Source organism: Gadus macrocephalus, chromosome 10, assembly GCF_031168955.1.
Source record: "Gadus macrocephalus chromosome 10, ASM3116895v1".
NCBI classification, from domain to species: Eukaryota; Metazoa; Chordata; class Actinopteri; order Gadiformes; family Gadidae; genus Gadus; species Gadus macrocephalus.
Window position 1 is genome coordinate 21,930,963 of NC_082391.1, and position 11,533 is coordinate 21,942,495.

Here is an 11,533-nt window from a genome sequence, read left to right on the forward strand (position 1 = left end):
CACACAACACACACACCCCTCAACAAACGTGTCCTCCCGCCCCCCCCGTCCCCGGTCAACAACAGTCTACCTCCCCCCCTCCCCCTCCCCCCCCCCCCCCCCCCCGCTAAAACAATCGGTGTCGTCCCCCCCCCCCTCAACAAACGTGTCTCCCCCCCCCCTCCCCGGTTAACAACAGTCTACCTCCCCCCCCCAAACAATCGTGTCCACAATTTGCCGCGAAAGCCGTGAAACCCAAACCCCGAAACCCGCCTCCACAGCGGCACGCGTGGGATACTGTAGGTATAACACGCTGTTTTTACGTTGTAATAGTACGTCTCCAGTGTTCATGGAAACGTACACCGTCGACGTTTTTCTTGGCGACTGGGTTGGTCTCTGTACACCCACTGTGATTTACGTGTTCCATTAAATGTGCAGTTTACATAGGTTTGTCACTCACCGTCACACACAGACAAGGTGATGTTAACCGCGGCGTGGCTCACGTTGTTGCGGACCGAGCAGGTGAGCAGTCCCGACCGGCCCGGCTCCAGAGTGACGTCACTAGCGCTACTGGGTCCGGAGAGGAGACGCGTGTCGTTCAGCGGGGAGTCCATCTAGACTCCAGCTGTAGTGGAGTCCGTCCCCCCCGGCAGAGCAGGACACCCTCTGCTGTCCCGGGACAGACACTCCCAGGACATGAGGGGAGAGGAGACCGGGGCTAAGGGAAACCGACTGAGGAGGTGAGTCCCACAGTTTGACTGAACAGAAACCTTCTGTTATTCACTCATAGAAACTTAACTTCATACAATTATAATTAGAAGTATCCACCTCTTTAACCCACCTGCTCCTACTCCCAGAAAAAAATAGTGTTTACTGTACTATATATATATATATATACTATACTATACTGTATTATATGCCAACATACACAAATCCGGCAGTAGCAAGAGCCCCCTCTTTACGTCAAATGTTGACAGCATTAATAATAAATGGGCAGAGGGACTGTTTAAAGAGTGCATAGATGTACTTGTGAGGTTACCGATCATGTTAACATGGAGCCTGAGAGCCAACAGTGTTTCTATAAGAGCTATGAAGTCAGAGGTTAATGTCTTAATTATCCTTAATAACTGATGTTAAACCTGCTGTTTTACCCTTATCTGTAATCTTGTTTACCAATAATAAGCGGAAGCACCAAATGTTACTGAAATATTGATAAAGCTACTCACCTTGAATGGCTAAATGAAATTGTGTGTTTGATAAATCAATTCCATTTCTATTTTGTGCTTCAATTCAATATGTAAGTGATTAGATAAGTGTCGTTATCTAATGGACACTATTCTCACACACACCTCTCTCACTGTATAATAACTCTTATTGCTATTACTAAAGAGGGATGGAATTTTGAATAGAATATGAACTATTGCAGAGAGCAGACATTGTAGGTGTAGATGCTGAAACATACGTTATTTAATATTTTTTTATTTGACTTAATTCTCATCACATACGAATTATTTCATGAAAATTAAATGGTAACCGGTCATGTGATGAATCACCTGCTACTGAATCCAAGCTCCATTCATTCATTTCCCTCGTTGTGTTGCCGCTCACCGTAACACACAGACAAGGTGATGTTAGCCGCGGCGTGGCTCACGTTGTTGCGGACCGAGCAGCTGAGCAGTCCCGACCGGCCCGGCTCCAGAGTGACGTCACTAGCGCTACCGGGTCCGGAGAGGAGACGCGTGTCGTTCAGCGGGAGTCCGTCTAGACTCCAGCTGTAGTGGAGTCCGTCCCCCCCGGCAGAGCAGGACACCCTCTGCTGTCCCCGGGACAGACACTCCCGGGACAGGAGGGGAGAGGAGACCGGGGCTAAGGGAAACCGACTGAGGAGGTGAGTCCCACAGTTTGACTGAACAGAAACCTTCTGTTATTCACTCATAGAAACTTAACTTCATACAATTATAATATAAAGTATCCACCCTTTAACCCCCCTGCTCCTACTCCCAGCCTAACTAGTGTTTACTGTACTTGACATTTTATAAGCCGACATACACAAATCGGGCAGTAGCAAGAGCCCCCTCTTGACATCAAATGTTGACAGCATTATTAATAAATGGGCAGAGGGACTGTTTAAAGAGTACCTAGAAAATCCTTTCAAAACATTCACAAAGTACAGTATGGCATGTGCCGTTATAAATCATGGTAAGAGGTTAATGTCTAAATTATCCTTAATAACTGTTAAACGCTTCGCTCTTATCTGTAATCTTGTTTAACAATCATTAGATGAAGCATCAAATGTTACTGAAATATTGATAAAGCTTCTCACCTTGAATGGATAAATTAAATTGTATTTTTGATGAATTAAATCCATTTCGTGCTTCAATTGAATATGTACCATCCTCTGTCCTGTTGATGTCGTTTATGGTAAATATTCCTGTGCTGACGTTAAACGAATAATCAACGTTGTTTGTCTGACTTTTGTACTCTACAATCGGGACATTGTTTTTCTTCTGTTTGATATCATCTTGTGAGGTCTTAGGCAGCTGGACCTCCACAGTTCCTCCCAGAGAGCCAAAGCACTGTGTCGTGATGTGTGGCTGTGTGGCGTCGCAGAAGGTCTTCACACCTGGAGGTTTACAGAAGACAATAAGACAATACAGGAGATACATCTCACTGAGATTCACAGATCTACTCTCACTTTTACTTCAACAAATCTCTTACTAGTACTATAACAGGGATGGACATTTTGAATAACATATGAACTATTGCAGAACATATGAACTATATCGAAACATACAATATTTATTATTGGTTGATTTTATTTAGATAATTTCTATATGATTTTAATATAAATGAAAATATACTTAATCTGTCCAAATAATCCTTAATGGTGTCGAACCAGTTGTTTTCCTCTAATCTGTATTCCTGTTCATGAACAGTTAGACCACAATCAAATGTTACTGTAATGTTGTCACTCACCTTGAATGGATAAATAAAAACTGGTATTTGCTACTGGAACTTCTTTCTCATTCCGTAATTCCATGAAGTATGCACCCCTGTCCGACCCGTTAATGGCCGTTATCGTAAATATTTTGTTGTCGCTACTAAATGAATAGCGAGTGTTGTCTGGTATTGTAACATTGTTTTTCTTCAGTACGTAGCGATGGTCTTGTGAGGTCTTAGCAGGCAGCAGGACCTCCACAGTTCCTCCCAGAGAGCCAAAGCACTGGGTCGTGATGGGTGGCTGTGTGGCGTCACAGAAGGTCTTCACACCTGGAGGTTTACAGAGGAGTATAAGATCTACTCTCACTTTTATAATGAATAAAACATGTGCCATTGCAGAGAGGCGACATTGTACAACTAAATGTTGAATGTTGACACATACAATCTCTTTATATTGTTAGATTTGATTAACATAAATTCACTATGGTTTTCATTTAAATTAAAGTAGTCCTACACAAAATCGAGATAATCCTTAATGACTGGTGATTAATCTGTTGTTTCCCTCTGATCTGTAATCCTGTAAACAATAATTAGACCGCCACATAACAAATGTGTGTGTAATATTAATAGTTACTCACCTTGAATGGATAAAAGTTTAGTTGCTATTTCAATTCCATTATGTGCTGCAATTGAATATACTTCATAGTCTGTCTTCTTGAGGTCCGCTATGGTAAATACGCCAGTACTGACATTAAATGAATATCGGGGGTCTTTTATCTTGATTTCGCCCTCAACTATCGGGACCTTGTTCTTCTTCAGTGCGTAGGAATGCTCATGTGGGGAGTGAGTAGGCAGCAGGACCTCCACGGTTCCTCCCAGAGAGCCAAAGCACTGGGTGATGATGTGTGGCTGTGTGGCGTCGCAGAAGGTCTTCACGCCTGGAGGGTTACAGACGAGAGAGTAAAACAATACAGGAGATATATCTCACTCAGATTCACAGACTACACTATTTACTCCACTACTTACTCTCTTATAACCATTACTATGAGAGGGAAAATGGACAATGGAAATATTGCATATTATATGTTCAATACATCACTTTCACTGGATATCTAGTAAACATTTTTAAACAAACTGTAGTTACTGAGTTTAGCCACTATGGGCAGTATTCCATTTCCAAATATGGCCTTTCAGCAGCTATTTCTATAGCAATCTGCTAACAATTCCACTGCCATTTGTTGTAGTGTAAATTGGTCACTGTGATGACTTGTAAAAGACTCAAATCTACTTTTTCACATAAAAACAATAAGTGCAATACATCTTTTGAAAACAGAAACCCTGCCTAGTGCCGTGCACTGGCCGTTGTATTTAGGTCACGCGATGAGCAGCGCCCCCCCCCCCCCCCCCCCCCCGCCCCCCCGGCCTGAAACCTCAGGGCTGATAAAGGGTCCCACTCCGGCCGTGGTTAAACGCCCTTACTATTGATCGCTTACGATTGATGGAATGTATATATTAACTCACCTTCAATGGATAAGCGAAATAGGTTGAATGATGTTTCAATTCCACTCTGATTATGAACTTCCATCGAGTATGTACCCTTGTCTGTCCTGTTGAATTCCTTTATAGCAAACATTCCAGTACTGACATTAAATGAATATCGAATGTTTGTTGTCGGACTGCGGTCTGATAAAATCACGACATTGTTTTTCTTCAGTTTGTAGATATCATCTTGTGAGGTCAGCAGGACCTCAACGGTTCCTCCCAGAGAGCCGAAGCACTGGGTCGTGATGTGTGGCTGTGTGGCGTCGCAGAAGGTCTCCACACCTGGAGGTTTACAGAGGAGAGTAAAACAATACAGGAGATATATCTCACTGAGATACACAGACCACCTCTCGCTGTATAATAACTCTCTTATTACTATTACTAAAGAGGGATGGAAATTTGAATGAAATAGTAACGACTGCAGAGAGCAGACATTGTACTACTAAATGTAGAGGCTGAAACATGCATTATTTTATTACTTTTAAGTTGATTTAATTGTCCTCACATACATATGATTTCATAAAAATGAAAAACCTCACGCTGTGGCTCCCACCCTAACAATATATCTAATATTTGAAAGTAAATTAACTCAATTTATTCCAAATAAAAGAATGACCAAAATGATTGTTTGAACCCAACAAATATTGAAAAACAACTACTTATGTTTAAACCATTACTAGAATACCATAGCTGACAAAAATGAGATAAATACAACAGTAATATATATAATTAAAACAGTAATAATGCCATAAAGATCTCACCATCAGCCACACCAATTAGTAACAGCAGCACAGCCCCCATGTTGAGCATCTCGACCTCAGCGTGGTCTCAGTGGAGTCCAGGACTGGAGTCTGTTCACAGGAACACACAACCCAGCCCATATGAGGCACACCTGTCATCGCAAATGTGGAAGTGGTGCAATCGTTGAGCAAACTTTATACCAACCACAACTGAACTAAAAGGGCCAATACTTTACTAGGAAACACAGTACTGTTAAACACTACTGTGTTGCTGGACATCTTCTAAGATGCAATAATTATTAATACAAAGACATTTGTAATGGGGAAGTAGAGAGAGTGGACCAAAATGCTTGACGAAGAGAGACACTGACACAGGGTCAATTGTTAGGGAATTTACTGAGGGCAACAAATAAGGCGGGGAACGGGACAAGGGGAGTCTGACAGGAGAGGGTTCATCAACAGGAGGGCAGTCTGACAGGAGAGGGTTCATCAACAGGAGGGCAGTCTGACAGGGGAGGGTTCATCAACAGGAGGGCAGTCTGACAGGAGAGGGTTCATCAACAGGAGGGCAGTCTGACAGGAGAGGGTTCATCAACAGGAGGGCAGTCTGACAGGAGAGGGTTCATCAACAGGAGGGCAGTCTGACAGGGGAGGGTTCGACACATCCTTGGGCAGTGTGGAGGTCATGGTGTTGGGACTCCCAGCCCAATGGTTCAGGGTTCAAATTCCACTGCAAGACGCCTTACCACCCTACTCATGAATGATCATTTACATCACGTTAGATAAAAGCATCTGCTCAATGAGTACGCTAATGTAAAAAACAGAAAATAAACCTGGTATCTCAGTCATGTTTTCACTGCCAATGTGCTGCAATCCGTTTCATTCTTTGCTGGTTGAACCTTGCCTATAAGTATAGTAGTTAGGTTCCGTGTTATCAGGTCAATCTGAGCCATAAGGGGGAAGTTAGAGACGGCAGAGAAGCAGACACAGCTCCAGTGTTTGCCTCTCCTCATTGGTTTCCATGAAACGGCCTTGACTCTATCTGCAGAGGTGTCAACTATTGAAGTTACAAATAACTTGAATGTTTCTGTTCTCTTTAAGGTCACAAAGGTCTATATTCCATGAGATTGTCTCTTTTATTTTAAATTAATTGGAGAAAGCATGAGGTTGAAAATGTCTACGCATCCTTCTGGGTGTTGACAGCTCTCAGGGCCTCTTCCTCCGGGGCTGAGCGTACACACACTCGTCCACATTGGTCTCCAGCGTCCGCCCGGGGCCTGGAGCCACCCTGACCGCCCCGTACTCCACCTCCCCCTCCCCCTGCTCTCTCCGCTGCCCCTGGCGCTGGAGCACAGAGACGTCTGCGTAGGTTACATCTTCCGCTTCTGTGGTGGAAGAGCGGCACGAATGGAGAGGAAGAGCAAATGAGGAAATGAGAGAACAGAACGCCATCCAAGAATAATAACTGTTATTATTGAAGTACCGCCTTCAGAATGTCCTCCTAGACTCTGTTCTGCGTTACATTACATTCCAGTGTTCGACCGTAACATTGGTGCGACATTATACTGTACAATGTACAGTATACATCGTTAAGGACGCAGCAAAGGGGATTCATACCTTTTGAGGTTTTGTGTTTTTATGTGCAGTAGGCTCCCAATGCTACCATCAGGAGCAGAGCCATCCCTGACAGGGAACCAGCGATTATAGTGACGAGCCCTGTGACAAAGAAAAGTATGGCACAGTGAACAATGATAATCACACATATTCATTAATAAATATGAATATATTGTGGAGGTCCGGGCGGAGCTCAGCTCCCCCTATGGGCTGAGGAGGGACAGTGCAGGCGGGCAGGTAGAATGCATTTGGTGAAAGTGATTGACAATCATTATAATCACTATCAGCTGCTGCGATCCAGGGAGTAGTAGGAGAATTCATTTGAGAATTTTAACATGAATTCATAATTTCTTTCCTCATTTCTTTCTACTAATAATTATTGAATCTCAGAAGACGTACTGTATCACAGTACTGTTTACTGTCTTCATCCTAACAAGGTATTGGCCCTTTTAGTTCAGTTGGGGTGAAAATAAAGTTTGCTCAGCGGACGCACAACTTCCACATTTGCGATGACATGTGTGCCTCATATAGGCTGGGTTGTGTGTTCCTGTGAACAGACTCCAGTCCTGGACTCCACTGAGACCACACTGAGGTCGAGATGCTCAACATGGGGGCTGTGCTGCTGTTACTAATTGGTGTGGCTGATGGTGAGATCTTTATGGCATTATTTCTCGTGAGCATCAGATACTTACAATGGTAAAATTGAGACTTATAGATTTGAGACTAACTTTCAGTAGATTCAAGGTAGGATTCCAGAGATGGATTGTTTGCTTTTTTGTATTTTAGAACTGGTATGCCCACTGCTAAGCCAACAATAGGCCACTGATTGTGTAGGCATTATCCATGATGTTGCATGTCCTTTCCACTAGATGGCAATCACAATTCAAACCTTAAAACAAATCCGGGGCTTTTGAAGTGAGATTAACGCCCCGTGCCCACTACCTCCGTCAGTTGTCCGTTGTTGCCCATTGACTTTGAATGGGGACGGTCGCGCAATGCATTGTGGATCCGTCCGTTGACTTGGAGCGTTCGCCACCGTCAAAAAGTTGAAAAATGTTCAACTTTTTCGGCCGCGACGGATCCGTCATCCAATCAGATCGCGTATGCAAATTTAAGCACTGTGACGCGACTCGGGCTCTGACGATACTGGAAAGCGGGAAAGCGGGTCATCTTGCCTCGCAACAAGCAGGAAGAAGCGGGAAGAACCCGGCGAAGCGATTTGATTGGCTGACGGTTGCCTCTGCAAAGACTACTCCCCCATCCGTCAGCCACGCCTTCCCACGTCCGTTGACTGACGGTGCAGTGGGCACGAGGCGTAGCTCCAACTGAACGGACGGATCCACAATGCATTGCGCGTCCGTCCCCATTCAAAGTCAATGGGCAACGGTCAACTGACGGAGGTAGTGGGCACGGGGCGTAGTCCCGAAAGCCGCAGCACCAGATACTTTCTCGTGCTAACAAGAAACGTTTACTTTTTTCTTTTTTTTTCATGTCCCTTTTCGGGTACCGTAAAATGCTTTTATTTATTTATTTTTTACGCGATTTTGAAATATAAAATCGTTCCATTCATTCATCTCCGCATAGCACTCTTTCTCCGTGTCATTCTCGTTCACACACGCACACGCACACAGAGACAAGCGCGCATACATGCCGTGCGAGGGTACACCACTTATTGGATCAACGCGTGCATCGCTGATACATGCACACGCACTGACAGCGGATTGCCCGCTCCTCCTCTCAACGCGCCTACAAAGGAAAACCTGAAGCAGTGGGATATTTGGCACAGTGAAGACGGTCGGCGACATCTGGAGTATACCAATGTTTAGACTGATAAAGGCCTACTGTGCTCAAACACACCTGCCCAAAATTATTTTTGACTCAGAAAAGTTAGTGTTAGCCTTATGAACTCAACCTGAGTTTTCAACATTTGTTGGGTTAAACCAATACCTTTTTTATCGTATGTTAATTCTGGATAAATTGAGTCCATTTATTGTTGAAAATCATTAATCATTATTCTGCCTTTTGCTTTGTGATTTCCCCACAATGTAAATTCACCTTTGTTATTGCAAAACACAGAAGTATGATCACATATTATAGAGAGTATTGGGGGTAGGGTATTTTCATGACAATCAAGGATATTATGTCAATCAAATGCAAGGATATTATGTCAATCAAATGCAAAATGTAATTAAATATTAAATGTTTCAATGTTTAAAGTATATGAGTATAATGTGCCTCTTTGCAATGGCACCCATTTGATTGTCAGCAATAGCAAAGCAAATTATGATAAATAAAAGAGAAAATAAACACAAATATAGCCTATCACATATTATAGAGAGTATTGGGGGTAGGGTATTTTCATGACAATCAAGGATATTATGTCAATCAAATGGAAAATGTAATTAAATATTAAATGTTTCAATGTATATGTTTAAAGTATATGAGTATAATGTGCCTCTTTGCAATGGCACCCATTGTATTCAAAATGTCCACCCCTTTATAGTAATGGTAATAAGAGTGTTCTTACAGTAATAGTTAGAGGTGGTCTGTGTATCTCAGTGAGATATATCTCCTGTATTGTTTTACTCTCGTCTGTAAACCTCCAGGTGTGAAGACCTTCTGTGACGCCACACAGCCACACATCACGACCCAGTGCTTTGGCTCTCTGGGAGGAACTGTGGAGGTCCTGCTGCCTACTAAGACCAAACAAGGAGATTCCTACAGACTGAGGAAAAACAATGTTACTGTTAACCGCAGTGAGACAACAGACAGCAGATATTCATTTATTGTCAGTACTGGAATATTTACTATAAAGGACGTCAACATGAAAGACACTGGTGAATACTCAATGGAAGTACATGATGCAGATGGGAAGCAAGTAGCATACACTGAATGTTATTTAACCATTCAAGGTGAGGAACTATATCTTATATCTTAGGAATGGAAAGCAGACTATTTATATATGCATACATGATATCAATATATCTTCATAAATGTTTGTCCTCTGTGCCATCATTTCCTTCATCGCAGAATTCCGCATCCCGTTCATCGCTCGTTCTCTGACGGTGGTGCTGCTGCTCCTAGCAGCATTGGGAGTCTACTGGGCACTAAAGAAGAAGAAAACCTCCAGACCTCGAGGTACCAAGTGTCTCTTTGGGTCAACTGTTCAACACAAGCTTTACTTCCCGTGCTATTCTCTCATTTTCTAATGTTCTGTTTGTTCAGACATCGCGCTGTCCTCCATGGCAGTAGATGATGATGTGCCGTACGGTAACGTCTCCGGGGCGACCGGGAGGGCAGGGGGAGAGTGAGGTGGAGTACGGGGCGGTCAGGGTGGCTCCAGGCCCCGGGCGGACAGCGTACAGACCCGTAGACAGCGCTTCAGCCAGAGAGCCAGCAGCCCGTTGACCTTTGACCTGTCAGGGACACTTCTCTCTCTGAATCTGATAATGGCAAGATCATTTGTTTTTATTAATTAACTTTTTCCTCTGTTGTTGTGGTTTTCCATAGTGGTTGCTCGCTATTAGAAATAGCCTGTTACTATTATGCACGTTTTACTTTTGCATTTTATATTATTGTATTTATATTATACTATTGTGCATGTTTAAGTATTCTATTATTATACCTCTTATGCATATTATACTATTCTGCATGCTTAACTTTGCTCTTTGTTTAGCATGTGAGCCTTTTTATGATATTAAATAACCAGCTATTTATCAACTGCTTCTTGACAAATAATAATTTGGTTGTAATTTAAACATTTAAATAAAACAAATTATCACCTACTGACTATGAAATCTAGGGACCTGTAAAATGAAGCATTACTTTACTTGATATCTGCGTAGGTCAAGTACCAGTACTGACTGAGCTACATGCTTTGCTCCGGATGCAGTTACTGTGTTTAGCCTTCGGGGGGCAGTATTGCCTGATTATGTAGACCTTAACGGGAGCAGCATTTTATTACCTTATAGGCAGGGGCAGGGCCATCCAAGTTTTTAATACTTGTATAGTCTTGTTTTTATTACTGTATTTCAATGTTACTCATCGCGCCAAGCCCCCATTTGCGGCTCGCATGGCAGTAACACTATACAGTGATATGATCATGCAGTGCACTATTCCGCCATGCCCACTAAAGTGCGCCAGGAGACCATGGTCGAGTGTGGTTAAAGTAAAACACATTTTGTCCGTACATAGGTTTGTACATTTATTTTATCACTCGATTATTTACCCTTTTTACTTTTGGGATTGTCAGCAATAGCAAAGCAAATTATGATAAATAAAAGATAAAATAAACACAAATATAGCCTATTATACAAACATAAATAAATAATAGCCTACCAATTTTTAGAACTAGTAGGCCTATGTAATGATCAATAATTCAACATGACTAATTGTAAGGAACCACACAAATCAGCATTGTTACATTTTTCAAACACAATCTAAACGAGTTTCATTGAAACAAAACATCACCGTTACTTTAACGTGCACAACAGAACGTACATTAAATAACGTACACAACAAAACGTAGGCTACACAACACAACATACACAACGTAACATAGCCAGGCCTACACAACGTAATGTTGCATCCAGATATTGACGTTTGCCTTTCGCAATGACTTCCATGACAACAGAAATTTAATTTGTGAGATCAGCGGTGCGTTCAGAATCGGCGAACATAGCGACGATTTTTAGACAACGTTCTAAACGTTTGTTCTA

General features: G+C 42.6%; 1 protein-coding gene across 1 annotated transcript in view; it reads right to left on the minus strand.

The window, feature by feature from the left end:
* Positions 1–11,533, minus strand: part of LOC132466436 (uncharacterized) — a 41,383-nt gene that overhangs the window by 2,841 nt on the left and 27,009 nt on the right. Inside the window, exons 15-18 of the mRNA XM_060063683.1 lie at positions 3,558–3,857; positions 2,956–3,249; positions 2,303–2,602; positions 1,588–1,845 (exon numbers count right to left, since the gene is read on the minus strand). Coding sequence (XP_059919666.1) covers positions 1,588–1,845; positions 2,303–2,602; positions 2,956–3,249; positions 3,558–3,857 — 1,152 coding nt within the window. The remainder of the gene's footprint in view (positions 1–1,587; positions 1,846–2,302; positions 2,603–2,955; positions 3,250–3,557; positions 3,858–11,533) is intronic.